The sequence below is a fragment of the Chrysochloris asiatica genome, unplaced genomic scaffold (genome assembly GCF_000296735.1).
Source record: "Chrysochloris asiatica unplaced genomic scaffold, ChrAsi1.0 scaffold00018, whole genome shotgun sequence".
NCBI lineage: Eukaryota > Metazoa > Chordata > Mammalia > Afrosoricida > Chrysochloridae > Chrysochloris > Chrysochloris asiatica.
The window spans coordinates 12890128-12912053 of record NW_006408536.1 but is presented as its reverse complement, the minus strand read 5'-3'; the positions used below and the strand labels follow the sequence as shown (position 1 = coordinate 12912053).

General features: G+C 33.9%; 1 protein-coding gene across 3 annotated transcripts in view; it reads left to right on the top strand.

Moving 5' to 3' along the window:
- The window catches only part of CNKSR2 (connector enhancer of kinase suppressor of Ras 2), a 427386-nt gene that overhangs the window by 225956 nt on the left and 179504 nt on the right, over positions 1 to 21926 (top strand). For all 3 annotated transcript variants that reach the window (XM_006835578.1, XM_006835579.1, XM_006835580.1), the window contains exons 7-8: positions 5054 to 5113; positions 9018 to 9086. In XM_006835578.1, the coding sequence (XP_006835641.1) occupies positions 5054 to 5113; positions 9018 to 9086 (129 nt within the window). The remainder of the gene's footprint in view (positions 1 to 5053; positions 5114 to 9017; positions 9087 to 21926) is intronic.

Genomic DNA, 21926 nt, shown 5'->3' with positions numbered 1-21926 from the left:
TTGTATATATCCCATCTGAATTTAGAGACCATCTCAAGAATAGATTTGATGCATTAGACACTAAGACCAAAGACCAGAAGAGTTGTGGGATGACATCAAGAATATCATACACAAAGAAAGCAAAAGGACATTCCAAAGATAGGAGAGAAAGAAAAGATGAAAATGAATGTCAGAAAATATTCTGAAACTTACTCTTAAGCATAGACAAACTAAATCAAATGGAAGAAATGAAGAATTAAAAGAACTGACAGAAAATGTCAAAAGGCAGCTTTATTAGAAGACAAAGTCAAATATAATGAAATATATGCAAAGACCTGGAGATAGTAAATCAAAAGGAAAGAACATGCTCAGCATTTCCCAAGCTGAAAAAAGTGAAGACAAAATTCAAGCCTCAACTTGCAATACTGAAGAATTCTATGTACAAAATATTGAATGATGCAGAAAGCATCAAAAGAAGATGGAATATGCAATCACTGTACCAAAAAGAAACAGTCTATGTTCAACCATTTCAAGGGATACTGTATGATCAAGTGCCAGTGGTACTGAAGAAAGAAGTCCAACTGCACTGAGGCAATTAGTGGAAAACATGGCACCTGGAATTGAAACCTTCCAACAAACTAATGCAGTACTGGAAGCACACTCACTCATCTATGCCAAGAAATTTGGAAGACAGTTAAATGGTCAAGTGATTGGAATGGATCCATATTGTGCCCATTCCAAAGAGAGGTAACCCAATAGATTGTGGAAATCATCAAACAATATAATTAATATCACATGCAAGTAAAATTTTGCTGAAGATAATTTAAAAATGGTAGGAACAGTACATTGTCAGAACTGTCAGAAATTCAAGCTGAATTCAGAAGATACATGGAACAAGTCATATCATTGCTGACATCAGATGGATCTTGGGTGAAATCAGAGAATGTGTTTATTTGTGCTTTATTGACTATGCAAAGGTTTTAGACTGTGTGGATCATGACAAGCTATAGATAACATTGTGAAGAATGGTATTCCGGAACACTTAATTGTGCTCATGAAGAACCTGTATATAGACCGAAAGGCAGTTGTTAGAACAGTGCAAGGGAATACTGAATGGTTTAAAATCAGAAAGGTATGTGCCAGGATTGTATCCTTCACCATACTTGTTCAATCTGTATGCTGAGCAAATAATCTGAGAAGATGGATTATATGAAGAAGAACGTGGCATCAGGATTAGAGGAAGACTCATTAACAACCGTAATATGCAGATGATACAACCTTGCTTTCTGGAAGTGACGAGGACTTAACATACTTACTTATAAAGATCAAAAACTTCAGCCTGTAGTATGGATTGTACCTCAATATAAAGAAAAAAATAACATCATGATAAATGGAGAAAAGATTGATGCTGTCAAAGACTTCATTTTGCTTTGGTCCATTATCAGCACTTAATGGAAGCAACAGGCAAGAAATCAAATAACGTATTGCATTGGGCCAATCTGCTGCACAAGATCTTACTAAAGTGTTCAAGAGCAAAGATATCTGTTTGAGAACTAAGGTGCACCTGACCCAAGCCATGGTATTTTATCATATACATGTGAAAGTTGGACACTAAATAAGGCAGATGGAAAAATAATCAGTGCATTTGAATTGTGCTGTTACAGAAGAACAAACATCTGTGTTGTAAGAAGTAGAGCCAGAATGCTCATTAGAAGCCAGAATGGCGAAACTTCATCTCTCATATTTCTTACATACTGTCAGGAGGGACCAATTCTTAGAGAAGGATATTACGCTTGGTAAAGTGGCGGGTCAGTGAAAAAGAGAAAAATCCCCAATGAGATGGTTTGACACAGTGGCAGCAGCAATGGACTCAACGTAACAATTTGTAAGGATGGTATGGGATAAGGAAGTGTTTCTTTTTGTTGCACATAGGGTTGCTTTGAGTCAAAACCAACTCCCAAGCATGTAACAACAAACCACCACCACCACATAGGTTATTGTGAAGTAAATATGCTTCTGCTGCTGGTGGTATGTGTCATCGAGTAGATTCAAATTCATAGCAACTCTGAATAGGTTTTCTGAGGCTGTAGATCTTTGCAGGAGCAGAAAGCCTCATTCATCTCCCATGGAGCAGCTGGTGGGCTAGAACCTTGTGGCTTGTCCAGTGCTTATCCTACAGAGCCACCACAGTCAAAGAAATATAAAACACTTAAAATAGTCCCTGAACATTGTAACAGGACATGTTAGTTTGGATGAGAATGAATGATAGGTTTGTGTGTCCAAACAATATATTTTGTTTGTTTCACAGTCTTTTCCACTTTATCCTCTCAGCATCCTTTTGTGTTAAAAAACTAAAACAAAATTTACTGTTTAACTCTTGAAACTGTATTATTAATTTGTTAATTTGATGTCATTTTGCTAATTTCTGAGGGATGATCACAAAGACCTTGTCCTTTCTAAGTTCAATAGTGGTGGTGGTGGTTGTGTTCCGACTCATAGCTACCCTGTATAGGGTATCTGAGGCTGTAAGTCTTTATGGAAGCAGAAAGTCTTATCTTTCTCCCACAGAGCAGTTGGTAGATTTGAACTGCTGACCTTGTGATTAGCAGTCCAATTTGTAACCCACTATAGTAATGCCATTATATTTACCTTCCAATAAATAATGGTATAAAATATTAACATTAAAAGCTAATTTTAGACATAAATCATTACTGAAATGATCTTTTGAAATTAAAGCCCATGCAAACCAAACCCAAATCCATTGTTGTGGAGTTGACTCTAACTCATGACGATCCCATATGCTCCATAGGGTTTGCATCTGGTAGCGTAGTGGTTACGAATCGGGCTGCAAACCGCAAGGTCAGCAGTTCGAAACTCCCAGCTGTTCTGCGGAAGAAAGATGAAGCTTTCTGCTTCCGTAAAGATTTACAGCCTCGGAAACCCTGTACAGGGTCACTATGAGTCGGAACCTACTCCACGGCACACAACAACAGCAACAATCTTCATGGTAGCATTCACCAGGCCTTTCTTCTGCAGCACTACTGGGTAGATTCAAAATTCCAACCTTTCGGTTATTACTAGATGAATGTGCAAACTGTTTATGCCACCCAGGCACCTAGAAAGCATACCCAGTAATTTCTTAATAGTCCTATGCCATGAACTTTAATACTTTGTGCTTTTGTCTATTGTTTCAATGAAAACAATATTCAGGTATCTAAACTGGACTGCCTGGTGTGGCTGCACTGTCAGTTTGAACTGTAAGATCAGTGGTTCAAATTCACCAGCCGCTCCTCAGAAACCCTATCCAGGGTCTCTATGAGTGAAAACCAACTCAACAGCACTTAACAATAACAACAAACTGGACTGCTAACCACAAGGTTAGCAATTCAAACCCATCAGTCTCTCCTTGGAAACCCTCCACAGGATTGCTATGTGTTGAAATCAACTTGATGGCACTTAACAAGAGCAAATATATAGTTAAGGAGCCCTAGTGGTGCTGTAGGATACACACAAGATTGGCAGTTCAAACCCACCAGCTATTCCAAGAGAGGCCCTCTGCTTCCATAAAGATTTTCAGCTTTGGAAACCCTATATGTGTTGAAATTGACTTGATGGCAGTGAGTTTTGAGTTTTAAACATATAATTAGTAACCCTCGTTGCACAGTGGTTACATGCTCAGCTGTTAACCAGAAAGATTGGTGACTTGAAGCCACTAGCTGCTCCATACAGACTACACCCTAGAAACCCTATGGAGCAGTTCTCCTCTGTTTTATATGGTCTTTATAAGTCATAATCAAGTAGATGGCAATGGTTTGGGGTGGAAACATAAAGCTTTGGGAAATAAATACTGTAGGAAATGTTTGCTTTACATAGTGCTACATGTATGCATTTTCTTAAATGGTATTCTTAGTTATTGTTTAATCCCTTATAGTTCTGATGTTAAGTTCATTAAAATGAGCAGTTTTCACTTATGAAATAAGTGTTTTGAGATGCAAAGTACTTTTGTTGGTAAAAACTTAGGTTATTTTTCCCCAAAAGAGAATTTAAAGTGACAAAATCTTTCTCACAAGGGAGGAAAAGCCATTAATTGAATCTGGTGTTTTATTTATTTAAATTAATATAGTTTATTACTTAACATGTAAATCCTTTATTGTGATATTTTTCTTTTAGAGACCCATTACTACTCATAACTTTGCTCTTAGAGCTTATATAATTTCAGGATTTCTAGATAACTGTGGAACATTTTAGTTTTGCTAAAATGGCTTTATTTAAGTGGGAAATGGGGAGTGTGGTGGTGCAATATGATAAGTACTGGATTGCGAACCACAAGGTTGGTGGTTCAAGACCATCAGCTGCTCCATTGGAGAAAGATAAAAGGCTTTCTGCTTCTGCAAAGACATGTAGCCTCAGAAACTCTATAGAGGGTTGCTAGGAGTCAGAACCAACTAGTCGCCACCTAACAACAACAAAAGTGGAAAATGAAATCTTGCCTTTTATGAGAGTGGGGAAGTAGTCACACATTACTTATTAATTATTCATGATGGTATGATTAGATGTCATTATTTAAACTTTATTAATAAAATATAAAAGTAGAAAATACAGGATACCACAAAACAGTAGAAGAAAATGTGTAAGAATGATATGTTATCATTCTTCTGTGTCCAGTTAGTTTAAGCAATGCTGGAGAAACCTACTTTTTATTGTACAATGTGTGTCAAGTGCATATCAACATTAAATTTTCATTTTGCCATAAATCATACAATATAGACTTTGGGGAACATAAAGGAGGTCTTTCTTTAGGATATTGAATTACCATGCTGGATTTTATAACATTCAGGCAATTCACTTACCAAGTTGTTATTTGATGTTAGGCCTCTTCTCATAAACCTTAGAAACCAGAACATTCAAACAGGACTTTCTCACTAGTTTAATCACAACATTACTGAATCATAGTTTCATCCTTTGGGCATGTGACAAATTTAATTGCATAGGGTTGTTGATTTTTTTTGTAAGTAAATATATTTGAAAATATTCCGATTGCTTCACTTTTCTCTTGATGCTCTCTTTTTCTTAGGGTATGTATATTAAATCAACATATGATGGCCTCCATGTAATTACTGGAACCACAGAAAATGTAAGTATTACAGCATTTCAAGTTTGTGGGGGTGTTTTTCCCTTTTATTGCTTAACAACTGACAGATCTCACATAACTGAGATTGACTTTTGAGTACTATGAGTACATTAAGAGATAAAACTAAAAAAACATACTGAGCAAGTATTGTTTTCAGAATTTTAGTCATTTAGCTTGGTATAACTATTTACTAAGAGTAAATCTGATCATTTCTGTTCATGACCAGAGATTTGTCTTTCTTAAGTTATTTTTTTGGTTCAGGACAAGTAATTGTGACATCTAAAATAACCCACTTCCATCTGTCAAATATTTTGGTTATTTTAAGAAACACCTCATGCAAGAAAGGCACATTAGGCAGGGCACCCTTTCCAAAACTTGCAGTAGAATTCAACTTCATTCCTTGGAGGGTAACAGGATGCAGCTCAGTGATTCTCATACTTGGGAACTTGTTTAGAAATGCACATTATTAGCCCCACCCAGACCTATTGATTCAAAAACTCTGAGACCAAGCCTATGTTTCTGAAAAATATTCTGTTTTAAATGATGATTCTGAGGCATGTTCACGTCTAAGAACCACTGAAAAGCTGTGGACCAGGAGTTCCCAGGTCTAGGTACTACAGCCAGTTCTACTTCTTCACGTCAGTGTCATTTTTCACAAATCACTTACCCTTCTCATTGGGTCTGTTTCCTCAGATATAAATGAGAAATATTATTTGCCCTACATACCTCACTAGGTTGTTAAAGAAATCCAGTTAGCTAATAAATGTGAAAGATTATGCTATAAAGAGCTGTACAAACATGTGGTCATATTGGGCGTTAAAATAATCAATATAATTTATTTGACTAGCATAATAAATCAGCATTATTATATATGATTATCCCAGATTTCCATTCTACTGTTTGGTAAACAGGTGTTTATTAATCGTTTAGAGATTCTGACAAATTGCCTGTTTGTGCTATGTTCTTTAAAAGAAGAATGGAGTGAAGTTAATTTAATCTGAAGTTATTATTGATCTCAACATTTTGCCAGAATTTTTATTTCAACAAAATTCTATTCATCGAATTCACAGATTGTTTTAATCATTTGTTAGCTTTTTCCACCTACATCTCTCAGTTTCTTGTGAAAGTAAAACATATAATAGACAGTTGTATTCCTAAAATGGCTTCACAATTTGTTATAAATATGGGTCATATGGGAATCAAGAATATTCATTAAATGCATATTGTGAACTATTTAAAAATGTTAAATGCAATAAGATACTACAGTGTATATTGTTGTCTCTAATCATTCTCATTTATTTGTACATGCATTACATTTAACATTTAACAAACCTCTTTTTCATGTCTGCTGTGCTTCAGGCAAGGTGCTAGGTATTGGAATAATTAAAATAAAATTAAAAAATACTAGCTTGTTGCCCCAAAGAAGTGGACAGAAAGTTGGGATTTATCTGTGTTAACAGCTAGTGAAGTTTACATGGTCAAAGAAAAGAATAGTAAATGCTGTCAAGTGAAATCAGAAGGAATCACAGAAATGATGACTTTGAACTACATCTTGAAAAATTGATAGGAACGTATCTCTATATTGTATGTTGTTGTAAAGTGCCGTCGAGTCGGTTCCGACCCATAGTGACCCTGTATAGGGTGTCTGAGGAGCAGCTGGTGTGCTTGAACCACCAACCTTGCAGTTCGAACGGCTTTGCAGTCTGGCACATTAACCCACAGTGCCACACCAGGACTCCCTATATAGTATAGAATTATAAAAAAAAAATTGAGTATTATGTCTTGCTCATACTAATTATTTAATAATTTATAAATTAATGAAAGATCAAAAGAAAGATGGATTATGTGAGTAGTTCAGATATGAATTGTATTATGAATAGTTCCTCATTTAATTTTGCCTTTTCCTGAAAATATTTTACTATTTTTGGTTCCCTCAGTCATTTATAAATAGGAAATATGTTTAGTCCTAATAAAGCTCCTCATTAAAATGATCAAATTATTTTGTTCTTCTATGCTTTAGCTTTCTCCTATGTTAAATGAGTTTAGACAGAATAATATCTAGGATCCCTTTTAAAACGGGAAGTTTATCATTTGTATGACTTATTTCCTTGTTTTACTTCTCTGTATGAAAAGTTTCTTTTAATTTTATGTACCAACTGCTATTTATCAGATGAAGGCCATTTGCTTGGCATTTTTCTTCTATAAATTCCGTTAAAATAATTAGTTGTGGACCAGATAACACAGGGACAAGAATCCATAGTAATAATTCTATTATAAAGGATTGATTTACAATCTTTTCAGTGTTGTTGCATGGTATTTGTCTGAATACTGAATGTGGAATCAAAATTTTTTCTATTATTCCTGTGTTTTATTCACATACTTGATGAATCTAGCTCCTTAAGAATATGTTTGTTTTATTACTTCACTGACTACAACTCCTTGGATTGTCTTATCTTGAAGTCTAGTCTATGGCTAATAATTTTATTATACATTTTAAAAATGTGTTGAATTAAGGTTAATATTGTTTTAAGACTTCTATATTTTTTAAATAATTGGACAATGGAAGTGAATTAAAAATAAAGGAACTAGAAATCACTTTTTAAAGCAAATTTTACACCAGGATATCAAAAGTATCATTTTAGTTTGCATGTTACTTCTTTCAGTTTTTATAGATACTAGTGAATAATATCATGAGCACTTGTATTTGATAGATAAAGTAAGTGAACACATAATACTCAATATGTTTTTTCATAAAAACACATTTCTATATAGTCAAAAATCAATAAGTATATTATCATTAAAATGTCTAATAATGCATATAACAATAATCAGTATCACTAGAGAAAAAAATAAGAATAGTTTTTTCAAATTAATTATCTACACCTTTATTATGACATTTCTATTTTCTGATTTTAGTTTTCTAAAAATTCTTATAAATAGTTAACATTAGCTTTATCAAAGTTATTTTATTGTTTGTTTATTTTTGTTGTTAATCTCTTATGAGAGTAAAGAAAAAAAGTGATAGAATTGTTACATCCTATAGAAGTGTTGAAGGAACCCTGATAACATAATAGATTATGCGCTGGGCTGCTAACCACAAGGTCAGCAGTTCGAATCTATCAATCGCTTCACAGGAGAAAGATGAGGCTTTCTGCTCCCATCAAGATTTACAGCCTTGGAAACCCTATCCAGGGTCGCTATGCGTCAGAAGTGACTTGGTGGCACATAGCCACCACTACCACCATAGAAGTATTGACATTTTAATTAATTTTGTTTGCCAATACATTATACTATATAGGAATAGCATACTCTTATAATTAGATATTTAGAGAGAACATCATATAATGCCGTTTTGAGTAATTTCTGTCTGTTCATCTTTTATTTTGACTTGCTAGATTATTCAGAATTGATATTATTAATGATGAAATAAGTTAGAAACTTAATTATCCATTTTCAAAGCTTTGACACTCATCCTACATGCATGTACTTGAAAATTTTGATTTCTTGAAGTTATGTGAATTCCTCATATTAAATAGAAAGGATCAAAGTATACAAAAGAATGTATTTAAAATATATTGTTAAAGTAGTTGTCCAGTGGAGCTCAGCAGGGTTACCTGCATACATTTTTGCAGAGGTTGAGATCAAGTATTATTTTCCCTCAAATCTATTTTTTGGTAACATAGATATTTATATATTGTTTTGCATTTCTATTTCTTGTCATTAGTTATACACAGAATGCAAACAGTATATTAAATACTAGTAACCATTTTTATTAGTTTTACTCCATGAAGATTATCATTAAAAACTTGATCTTATTTAGGGAGATTAATTTATTGTAGTGTTGTCAGAGAAAATAAATGACTCATAAAACTTATGTCCTTTATCATTTCTTTTATATTAAATTCAGTCACCTGCAGATCGGTGCAAGAAAATCCACGCTGGCGATGAAGTAATTCAAGTTAATCATCAGACTGTGGTATGTATAATTACCTTAAGAGTCAGTGGGAAGAACTAGTGTAAAGATTTGCTAACATTAAAAAATAATTACTGATAGAATGAAACGCCTGTTTGTGTATAAAATAATTGAAAAGTTGTTTTAAAAATCATTGACTAACTGTTCTTGTTTACTATTTATTATTAAGAGAACATGAAGAAATACTGGTGGTTGAGGTCAAGTATGTATTTCTATGTGGACAGCTACAGGATAACATATATCAAATGAACTGGGATAGGAATTTAGAATAGAAATGAAAATGGCAGTACATAAAATTTGATCATTTCTTGTAACTTTAAAAGTTTAATTTAAAATATTATTTGATGACTAGTAAATATGTTTTGGAACAACTTGCATTGCTTTATTAACTTTAACTTTGATGGATTTCTTAAACTACGAACTTGCCAAAGTTGTTTTGTTGTTGTTGTTGTTGTTGTTGTTTTAATCTGTTATGATTTTTAAAAAATTAAAAAGTGATGAATTGTTACATCCTATAGAAGTGTTGAAGGAGCCTTGGTAGTGTTAGCTGAGCTGCTAACCACAAGGACAACAGTTCGAATCTACCAGTTGCTACCAGTTGCTTCTGGAATTTCGGATTTTTTAGAGTTTTGTGTTGTGTGTTTTTTTACTTTAAATATAGATTTATTTTAAAAATTTAAACTTTAATGGCTGAATTAGCTCTTCATTTCCTAAAAGAGGATTACAGTTTTAGTTTTTAAATTATTGCATTTAACTAAATAAATTAGTAAAATTTTCTCACCTTCTGAATTTCATAAGGAGCCCTGGTGGCGCATTTGTTAAATAGCTAGGCTGCTAACCCAAAGGTCAGCAGTTCCAATTCACCAGTTGCTCTGAGGGAGAAATATGTGGCAATCTGCTTCTGTAAAAATTACAGCCTAGAAATCCTCTGGGACAATTGGAATCAACTAGAGAGCAGTAGATGGGTTGTGAACTCCATGAATTTCTTTCTACAGCTAAGAATGACAGTTACTTTCTGTGATTTTGGTAGATTTTCAAGGATTCTTTTTCTTAATAGTAGATTTCAGAAAATAGATATTATATTATTTTCATTTCAGACTGTTTTTCTGTGTATCAGCTGATACATTTTGCTTCCCTTTCTCTGCCAAATTAATGTGTATTTTCAGATTGTTAATGCAGTAATCCTCACTTTAAAATTTTTTTATAGATGTTCCTCTTGAAGCTCACTAACTCTTCAGAGTAAAGAATTATCTCCAATTCAACATTTAAACTAAATTTGCTTTTGCATGTCCTAGTGGTAGAAGACACTTAGAAAGAAAAAAAATTATATTTTATATATCAGAAGATTCATGTGAAAAGGCTGGTCTTCCTCAATGATTCTTATCTTAAGGCAAAAGACCCTTTTGGCTTCAAATAAACTGAGAAATTCATGATATTTTGGAAAGGTTTCTACACAGTGATAATTAAAGTCATGGTGATTCTTCAATAAGTTCATTATTTAAATACTGAAAAAGTTAATGTAATTTGAAATTTATGGGTAGAAGGTTGGCACTGGATAATACAGAATATTGGTTATAGACTGAGCTTTTCCATTCTATGAAAATTTTTGATGAATAGAAAGTTCTCATTACTTGAAATTATTCTAAGTGGTTGTCCTGACTGAAGTTTCTTTTCCCGTAGGTTGAGGATTTGGGCTGTGGGATAAAGCAACTGCTTCAGTATACTGGCAGCTTTTCCTTCTTCTAATATTCATGCTGCCTCGGTATCTGAAATGTGACCTTACCAAATATGACATCTGGTGGATAGTTTTTGCATGGGTTTCCAGTTGATTAATTCTGAGAATAGAAAATAATCTCTAATGGGAAATATAAAAACAAATTTTTTAAATTTTATGGAGGAAAGATTTGGATGCTCACAAAATGGATCTGAAAGTTTTAAAAGATTTACAAGTAAACTAATAAAATCTGTATGGATTGATAACATTTAAATAATTTTAGAGTGTGTATATACATTTGTGCATCACAGGAATAGTCTAAAATATTAATAACTACACAGAATGATGGTTGGGGAAACATGGTTCCAATGTTTGTTCTGAAATTGATGTATGGTTCTCGCCAAGTCATGGTAAATATTTGAGCATCAGATTACCTTTTTATAATAATAACCACAACCAACACTTACTGAGTTCTTGCACTGTGCCAAGTACTCTATATACTTTGTTTAATTTGCTCCTTACAATAATCCTGCAAAATAGGTATATATAGAAATTGAGAGTCAGAATGATAATTTAATGTACTCACAACTCAAGACTGTTTGAACCCAAGGTCCATGCTCTTTCTTCAGATTTATTATATTCCTGCCCCAAACTGAAATTATTAATTTGTCAAACAAAAAGGAAAGTATTGTAACAAGCATAACAATAAAACTTCAGAATTCAGTGAGAAATTAAGTAAGGCTAAAGGTAAGAGAGAAGAGGAAAGGAAGTGAGAATTTATGTAACTGGGCTTAAATTAGAAGTAGGTTGAAATTAAACTTTACTACTAGTTCTTCAAGGAACTCTGGTGGTGCTGGTTTTTAGGTGTTGGGCTGCTAACCGCAAGTTTGGCAGTTCAAACCACACAGCTACTCCTTGGGAGAAAAATGAAATTGTCTGCTCCCATAAAGATGACCACTTCTTCTACAACTTTCCCTCAGCTAGATTAGGTATGTAGCACACCTAATGTGGTAGCAAGTCAGTTCCACCTAATAGTGACCCTGTATAGGGTTTCCAAGGTTGTAAATCTTTACAGGAGCAGAAAGTCTCATTTTCCCCCCACAGATTCAAACTGCTGATCTTGCAGTTGGCAGCCCTACCTGTAACTCATGACACATCAGAGCTCCTTGGGGCACACTTAGGAGCTCAATAAAAATGAACTTTCCACCTCTCTTCCTTCTTTTTACCTGTTAAAACAGCTGGGCAAATTGGAGTCCACTTTCTTAACTACAGCCTGCAAATTGATTTTTAACAGAAAGAATTATGTTGAATTCTCTGTCAAATTCTCTGACAGAGAATTATGTTGAATTCCATGAAGAAGCTTTGCTGAATAATGCCATCAACTACCAGATTTTTCTCATTCATGTTCAAACAAAAGACATTTATGGCGGGGGAGGTGCATTTCATTAAATACAACCTACTCTGTCCTCTTTTTCTTGCTGTTGCCTGCATTGTGGTCTTTACAAGACTATAATACAGAGATGGTAAAATGCAAATTATTTGGGATTTGTTTCTATGAAAATTTAGTAGGTAGATACATTAGTTGAAACAAGTAGAAATATTTATAGTATGCAATTGCCCGTTCTATCCTTGCATTTTTTACCATGGATCTTAGAATTGGTCATGATATAATATCATTACATTGAAGTATAGACTAATTTGCTTGAAACATAAGTTTAATATTAATTCTTTAATACATTAACTAATTGACTATGGTGGTAAGATATTGCTAATATTAATATCAGTTTAGAGTCAATAATGAGAAGAGCAATGTTAAATCATATTAACTTAGATTATATATGCCAGTTTGCATTTTTATGTAATTGTAAAATTTTTTACTGCTTAAGAATACCTTTTATATATAATTATACCATGTCACACCACCACCACCACCATGTACAATCAGAAAAACTGATCATTTTTCTTACTTTAAAATACATATAAAATTATTTTAAAATTTCTCTTAAGTATCTGAGAAAGTTGAATGAATCACAGATGAATTCACTTTTTTTTTTTTTAAATTGCTAGTGTGGTATATCTGTAAGATGTCCAATTATAAGTATTTTTTTTTATTAGAAGTGAAACTGGAGGTTTTATGTCCTTTTTTCATGTTGCTATATTTTTTTTTATTATAAGTGGCTTTTAAGCTTTTCTTATCAACATACTTCTGTGGCTGAGAAACTGTGGCTGCCAGGTAGGAAGAAGAAAAAAATCATGAACTTCCAAGCAAGGCAGACTGATTCCTATTGCATGTCTTCCCCATCACTGAAGATTCAACTCCTCAAAGGCTGCTGGAATCTCCCAAGATTTTTCCCACTTCATCTGTCACTACATCCCTCTCTTTGGGAGATACCTCGGCATAGTTTGAACCAGCAACTCTTCCTTCATGAAGCACTTCTAATACTTTTTTTAAGCTAATAAGACTACTTATAGTTATTAAAACTATTTTGGTATATTCCTAATGAATCTGTTAATTTTCATGTTATTAATGTTTTGGATGTATAAGTGTTCTAAAGATTCCATCCATACTAAAAACAGATAATTTCTCCTTAGGAATGTCAGTTGAAAAGAGTGGCATATATGATGGTTGAATCCAGCATTCTGAAAAGTTTTCTTTTATTTTGTGTAAAAAAAAAAAAAAATAGAGAGCAAAAAATCATATGCACTATTATTTTGAAAAGTCTTCCAGAACCTGGTGACTACACTGTATCAAGAAATGGTTCAATAGGTATGGCTATAACGGTTACTGAAATGCAAAATAACTACGTTTGTCTAGTCAAGAAAATTGCAGGCTGCAGCAAGTGGTCAGGATGCTGACTAGTGAGAGATGGAAATAAGTACTGTAACTTAGAGATATTTATTACCCCCAAAATGTTAAACATCATTGAACAAGACTAGTAGTGGATTGCAGATGTGGTGGTGATAGTTAAGGAAATATACTGTAGAACTATTGAGTCATCTGGAAACCTCATTTTATACAATTTTCAGATGTGTCTCCCTTATTCTTATTTTCACTGTAATCTCTCCTTTTTGGCTCCATTCTTGCCTTCTTGTTCCCTCAACCTCAGAATAACAGGACAGTATTATTAAAAGGAAAAGTCAACATAATCAGAATGAATGGAAAGATAAATGATCTATTAAAATTCATTTCTCCCTTTCCCTCTTATTCTGCCACCTTTCCCTGAATTTAAGTAGCAATGATTAGCTTCAATTCCTCACTGAATGGAATAAGCACCATTATATTTTCTAAAACCAGATGCATGTTCTCTCTTTCTATAATTTTATTTACTAAATTGCTGTCTGTATTTTTTTAGTTTTTCATCTATTTTATTTTCTTTTCCTTTAACATTCTCTTCTCTTTTCCTTTATTTCACCTCCATTTTTCATTTGTTTGGTTTTCTTTATTCCTTTTTGTCTATTTTCTTTTGTTCTATGTTCTCAAAGGAGAAGATGCTTCTCTTACAAGTTTCTTTATATTTTGAAAACTGAGACCTCGAATTACAGTATTTCTGGTGTACACCATATCTTATTCCTGTTAATGCAAGAGATTAACTGAAGTAGGGGGATTAAATATTTTAGCATGGTATTTAGCATGTTGCTTAATAAGTGATTTGTTGTTAAGTGTCACTGAGCCAGTTCTGACTCATAGCAACCCTGTCCAGGGTTTCCAAGGAGCAGCTGGTGAGTTTGAACTGCCGACCTTGTAGTTCAAACCAACCTTGCAGTCCAGTGCTTATCCTACAGCACCACACCAGGACACCAATAAGTGATTGATGTTGTTGTTAAGTGCCATGACCCATAGCGACCCTGTTTCCAAGGAGCGGCTGGTGAGCTTGAACTGCTGACCTTGCAGTTCAAACCAACTTTGCAGTCTAGTGCATTAACCCCCAGCGTCACACCAGGACTCCAAATAAGTGATTAGTTCCCTAAAAGAACTATGTTAGCAGTCTAAGAAATTGGTATTTTTAAAGAGAGTCAATTGTTCTCTCTTGGAAACGGAAAGAAAAAAATCACTAAAAAACTTTTACTGAAAATTTAAGGAAACTGCATTCTAAATTTCAATTACTTAAATTTTACTTCAGATTCTACCTTATACAGTGGGTATTTTATGTGGTGATCATGGATTTTTTTAACATTGAATATTTTAGATTTATAAGAATGTGTGGAAACTGATTTTGTAGTGGCACATACTGATAAAAATTACTTTTATTTTTTTGCCTACATAAATCAATTCGTTATTTTATCATCTAATATATTTCATGATTTTTCTCCTATAACATTAAATTTTATAATAAAGAAAAACGTTGTATGATGCCTTAACTTTGTTAACTTCCTGTTAACCAATTTATTTTCATTGTGAATCTCTGCCTCCTGATTTTTTTGTTATGTATGCTAATTATTTACTAGTCTTCTCTGTAAATACATAATTGCTTTTTTAAATTGTTACTCTAATTTTATTATTACAATATAGCTTATAGAGTCAACATACAGTGAATATGATCTACTTATTTTATAACAAATTAGAAAATTTTCCGTATGAGTAATTATTTTGTTCTTGTGGTTAAATGCTGTAGAGTCAGTTCCAACTCATAGCCACCTTGTATAGAGTTTCTGAAACTATAAATCTTCCAGGGAGCAGAAAGCCTCATCTTTTTCCCACAGAGAAGCTGGTAGGCTCAAACCTTGGACCTTATGGTTATGGTTCCCAGTCCAGTATTTATTGTATATATTTCAAATGTTTTGTATATATTTCAAATTGACTGAAATTCTTAGCTACACTTGCTTATTAAATGGACAGCTCATTTTGCAAATCTGTAGCAATAATCTCAGCCCTGCTTCCAATGCCTATCAAAAGAGAAAGTCCACCATTCACTACTGCCTAATCTACTTCTTATTCGTAGTGGTGGTGGTGTGCAGCGGAGTTGATTCTGACTCATAGCGACCCTGCATAGGGATTCTGAGGCTATACATCTTTACAGGAGCAGAAAGCCTCACCTTTCTCCCACAGAACAGCTGGTAGTTTCCAATAGCCGACCTTGAGGTTAGCAGCCCAACGTGTAACCACTATGCTATCAGAGCTCCTTTCTTATCAGTAGTGGTGGTGGTAGTGGTGTGCCATGGAGTTGGTTCCGACTCATAACGACACTGTATAGGGTTTCCGAGGCTATAAATCTTTAAGGGATCAGAAAGCCTCATATTTCTCCCACAGAATGGCTGGTAGTTTCGAACTGCTAACCTTGAGATTAGCAGCCTGACTCATAACCACTATGCTACCAGAGCTCCTGACAGTAATGGGAATGGGCAATTAGTAGATAAGGTCCAACTGCCTGGTTAGAAAATTACATCAAAAGGAAACAGTGCACCATAAAGGAGGAAATTCAAGCGATAAGAACAATAATCTCACATTCTTTTTAGGTTATTAAGCCCTAAGATTCTAATACAGTGATCATTTAGTATTTATAGAAAGTATAGTTATGGAAATTATTTTCTATTAATAAAAATTTAGAATGCTTCAAAAATTTATGGAAAGAATATGGTATCTTTTCATTCTATTTTTCCATGGACTTTTTAAGCCCCTTCATATATATTGTACATATGTATATATACAATACATATATACATATCTTGATTTTCTCTTTTGATAAATATAGATGCTTGTTGCAATAGTTGCTAGTATTTTCAAATAAGCATATATGTGTTAAAAGTATATTAGCAGTAGTATTTAAATTTTTTCCATATCAATGTAACTTTTTAAGCATGTCACTTTTGGGCACAAGAGTTTTGGTTGATTTTGATTTTTTGTTTTCATTTGAATTTCCAAATTAAATTTCAGCATGATTTTTGTCTTAAGTACAGACATGTTTTCTTTATTCTTTCTCAGAATTCCTTTAATAGGAGTTTTAGATTTTTAGATAAAGATTCTTTGGTAAATCTTTTCATTGTTGTTTTAAATAAAACTATTTCCAGTGTCTTTGCAAAAAGAATACAGGAAGGAACAGTTGAAAATTATTTACTTCCAAATATATGCAAACATAAAATTGTTTTTATAGTTTAACCTATGTGAGTACCTTTACAAAAATCTTACTTATAAACCTGTATTATTTTGTCGTTTTTTAACACAAATAATTTTGGGGGAATGAGGTTGTATGTAAATCTTCATAGGATCAAAAATTCATCCCTGTAGCTTTTCCTTTCACTAAGAGATATTTGTCTTTCTCCTCCATCTCTTCCTAACAGAGGCTTTTAGACTCAACCAACTTTGTTTTTGAGAAGTCAAAGGTCATCATGAATTTTGAACTAAAAGCTTTTAGGTTTTTACACAGCATATATGAACATAGCACCATGCAAGTCCTAGAATAAACCTTTGACCTTCAGAGACTCCAACATGTACCAAATGCCATCCTGAAATGGAAGAAGGGAAAGAGAACTGTTTGTTCATGCTAAACTGGACCCACACTTTTTAAAATCAACTTGCCACACAAGCAGAGATACCAGCAATCCAAAAGCTAATATAGCTAATAGACTACAGAATATAAATGATTTGTTACAGAAGATAGTCCAAGTAACTGCATATGGAAAGTTAACCACCTTTGGTTAATATATATACATATATATATATTAACTGTGGGATATATATATATATATATTTGTTGTGGGCTGCGTCAGACTGCAAAGTCATTTTAACTGCAAGATCAGTGGTTTAAGCTCACTAGCTGCTCCTCAGAAACCCTAAACAGGGTCGCTATGGGTCGGCACCGACTCGACGGCACTTCACAACAACAACATATATATATATATATGTTGTTAAGTGCCATCAAGTCAGTTCAGACCCATAGCAACCCTGTATAGGGTTTCCAAGGAGCAGCTGGTGAGCTTGAACAGCCGACCTTGCAGTTCAAACGGCTTTGCAGTCTGGCACATTAACCCACAGCGCCACACCAGGATATATATATATATATATATATATACACATATATATAATGTGGGTGATTCAGAAAACTTAAAGGAAAAAGTTATGATAACTCTTTTGTTCCTCCTATTAACTTCCTCATGAACCAATCAAGGGATTCTGATTTAGCACTCAGAACTTCTTGCCTATGAGGGGGAAAGACTCCAGGAAGATGGCTTGCAGTAAGGGGAACAAAGGACGAGTACTGTTTGCTGATAGTACTCAAGTTAACTGTCTCTCTTGGACTCCTTGTCCATCTTTAGCAGAAATTACATTCTGTGCTAATGCTTTCTCATTGTATGAATTATCTAGTATATATACACACTAATTATGTGAAATTCTTGTGAAAATACTAAGTATTTAAACAGCTATACAAATTAAAATTGTAAGCAGCTCAACATGGTCCAAGTTTTATGGCAATATTGAGCCACACAACAAAAACAAATACCTCGATGCATTCTTATTCACAGACTAAGTTCCTTTTAAAGTTAAGGAGAATGTGAGATGAAGAGTAGCTTGATGATTAAATTAATATAATTGTGGGGTGCTTTTTTCCCTCATGAAAATAAAATTTAATTCCCATGTTCTTTCTTTTCAAACAATCAAGTCTTTCAGCTTCTGCCAAAACTATCTATCATGTTTGTAAAAATATCAATACTAAGGTTTATTTAATATTTAATATTTTAATTTAAAATCACTTTTGTATATAATTCCATAACAGAATACACATTATTTAGCTTATTGTCTTTTTATTTAAACCATGAGTAATTCTTTATTTCTATTCAGTGGATTAATTATTGTGGGAAAGCAAAATTAGTATAAATGTACTCGAGTTTAATATTGTAAGTCTTGTTCATAAGTAACTTGTGGAGAAAAATTAATTTAGATGAAAATGAAAATTGGTATTCAAGATTTAGTACTTTTAGGATCTTTGAAAGATACTTTATATCAAAATTAATTACATTTAAAATATTTATAGCTGTGTTTCCTCTACATCTCTTGTTTTGCTAAAGAAAGGTAATCATTGGTATAAAACATTGAATTTATTAGACACTTAAGTTTTTTGTAATGAAAGTACTCTGATATCTCAGGACCAAAGCCACAGCATGATGGGTTGGGTATCTTAAGTGTTTTTTTAAAAGAGCAGGAAGAAACATCTTGTATCATCAAACATTCATACAGACACATTTCAAGTGTCTGAAATTTGAAATTTTATTTATGAAAAGGTATTGTTTATAGGTTTCAACCTGTGAGGTAGAGCATGTTTATACACAGGAGCATGTGTAAATGTTTATGATGAATCTCTTTCTTTGTCTTGTGAATGATAATAGCTTAATATATTCCAAGTAATGTCCTATCTTCCTATCTGTGGGTTTATAGATGCTATTTTGTAACTAACTCTAAAATGTAGCTGCAAAATAGATCATGAAGATCTGGGTTGCTAAGTTTAAATTATTTCCCTTATGTTTATTTATAACTTTGGCTACGTGGGCCCATTGAGGGGAGATTATCTTTTCATATGTTGATCAAATAGTTCAACTCTTTGAAAAACAGGGTAGGACAATTACTAAAGGGTTCATAGATAATTTCTTCCCTCTATGTACCAAGAGGAAAGGAAACCAGTCTTCAGCACCAACCCTCTTGTGCACCTAATCCAGGCTACCAATTTTTCAGGACCTGCCCACTTATGGTGCACTTCACCCAGGAACACCTGCTATCTGCTTCAGCCTGTTCAAAACACTGTCAAGCCTTGCCCACTGCCTGCCTGCCACACACAAGAAGTCAGAACTTCTGGCAGTTAACATGTTGTTGTTGTGAAGTGTCGTCGAGTCGGTTCTGACCCATAGTGACCCTGTATAGGGTTTCCAAGGAGCAGCTGGTGAGCTTAAACTGCCGACCTTGCAGTTAAAACGGCTTTGCAGTCTGGCGCACTAACCCACAGCGCCACATTTAACACTTGGGATACCTTAATGGAATGCTGAAGAAATTTTAATCCTGTGTATGTTTTATATGTAATATTTTAAAATCTATAAATTGGGGGTTACATATAAATTAGTAAAGAATATGACTTGCTATTGCTTGAAGATTCTGCTACCTTGTACTATAATGAAAAGAATATTAGTAGTTCAGCATATGTCAAAACATCTATGTAGTTCATCATACATTTTAAGATACATAAATGGTGATATTTAAAAGGTTCATTTCAGCTCTTGACTCAATGTGAATGAAACATCCTATTAAGATATTGAGAAAGAGAATCTTGAACTACTTATAATCACTACAATATAGTTCCATGGGAGGGAAGAAAGAAACAAACAAACCCCACAACCTTAACAGCATTTATTTAATGCATACGATAAAGTAGAATCTTTCTGTGACAAAGAGGAACTATATCCACTGTCATGTTATTTGCCATAATCACATCAGTATGATTTTAGCTCTAGAGTATTCAAGTATCCAAGATAGAAATGATAATAGTTGTTAAAATATATGCTAATGGTTGTTCATTTATAAGGAGAAAGTTTATTTGGTAATTTTGGGTTAAGAATGTGTTATAGCTTTTAACCCCCCCCCAAAAAAAAAATACCCACTGCCATCAAGTTGACTCCAACCCACAGTGATGCTACATAGGATTTGTGAGACTAAATCTTCACAGAAACTGACAGCCTCATGTGTCTCCTGTGGAGCAGCTGGTAGGTTTGAACTGCTGATCTTGTGGTTCATACTACACTGCTAATCCTATTACAGCTTTGTTGTTGTTGTTAAGTGCTATTAGGTCCATTTTGGCCCATAGTAACCCTCTGTAGGGTTTCTGAGGAGTGGCTGATATACCTGAACCGCTGACCTTGCAGATCAAACAGACTTTGCAGTCCAGCGCATTAACCCACAGCGCAACACCAGGACTCAGTCCTATTACAGCTTTAGTAGCAGATCTATTACATTTAGAGGAAATTTTAATACATCTTGATTTTCCTTATAAAGCCAAACCCTCCTTTGGTGTTTCTAGGTGCTTTGTTGACTTTGAAACATATGTAGTCTTATTTCACCATATTATCTTACAAAAAAAATTGGCCAGTTATTAACATATAGATTAAATATCCACACTTGTAAGGTATTTTGTTGATTATAGGGTATGTCCAGAAAAACAGGACTCCATTTTAATTTTCAGAAAGTTTTAAATCCAGTTCTTTTGAGGGTAGGTGGGTAGGAGTGAGCAAGGAAAAATGTATGAGGCAGTACATGAAAAATGCCACTAAAATGATACAGTGTACTATAAGATTCAGATGAGAAACATTTGGTTCCAGGTATAAGAAGAGGTCTTATGATGGATAGTGCTTTTAAGATGAGCCTTTATGGATAGGTAAGGTTTTATAGACAGTTGTTGTTGTTGTTAAGTGTTGTTGCATCAGTTTTGACTCATAGCAACCCTGTATAGGGTTTCCGAGGAGCGGCTGGTGGGTTTAAACCATCAACCTTGTGGCTAACAACAGTCCAGTGCCTAACCTACAGTGCTACACCAGAGAGAATTTAAGCATGGAGAAGAATGTTTTTACAACTACTTAGCCTAGGAGAAAAGGAGTATTTGAAAGGAACGTATATTCACTAACCAACTTTTTATTTATGCACTTTATAAAGCCTTTTCTAATCACACAGTTTATTTCTTCTGCCTCATTACTCCTTTTGTTCTTCCACCATACTGAGATACTGAAAATTGCTCAAACTAGTGATATTTGTCTCACAGCTTTCTTCGCCCCCTTAACTTCCACACTCCCTCCACCTGTCCATCTCACAGAATTCAGCTGAGATTGGATAGTAAACCTTGCCTGAACTCTCAGTGACGGGTTAGAATCTTCTTTTAGGGGTTCCCATTAGTCTCTGTATTTACCTTATTGAGGTACTTTTCTTACTCCATTGTAAATGTTTACTCACATGTTAGTCTTCCCCTCTGCTCATTATGCTCTTTAATGAGGCACAAACTGTACCTCACAATTCACCATTATATCTATAACACATGGAAGACACTGATTTATGTTAATATCTAGTCTTAAAAACATATTTAGCACCTAAAATATTCTAGATATGGGCAAGTCACTACCTTCAATGAGCTTATTGTTTAGTACAACGGTTCTCCAAGTGTGGT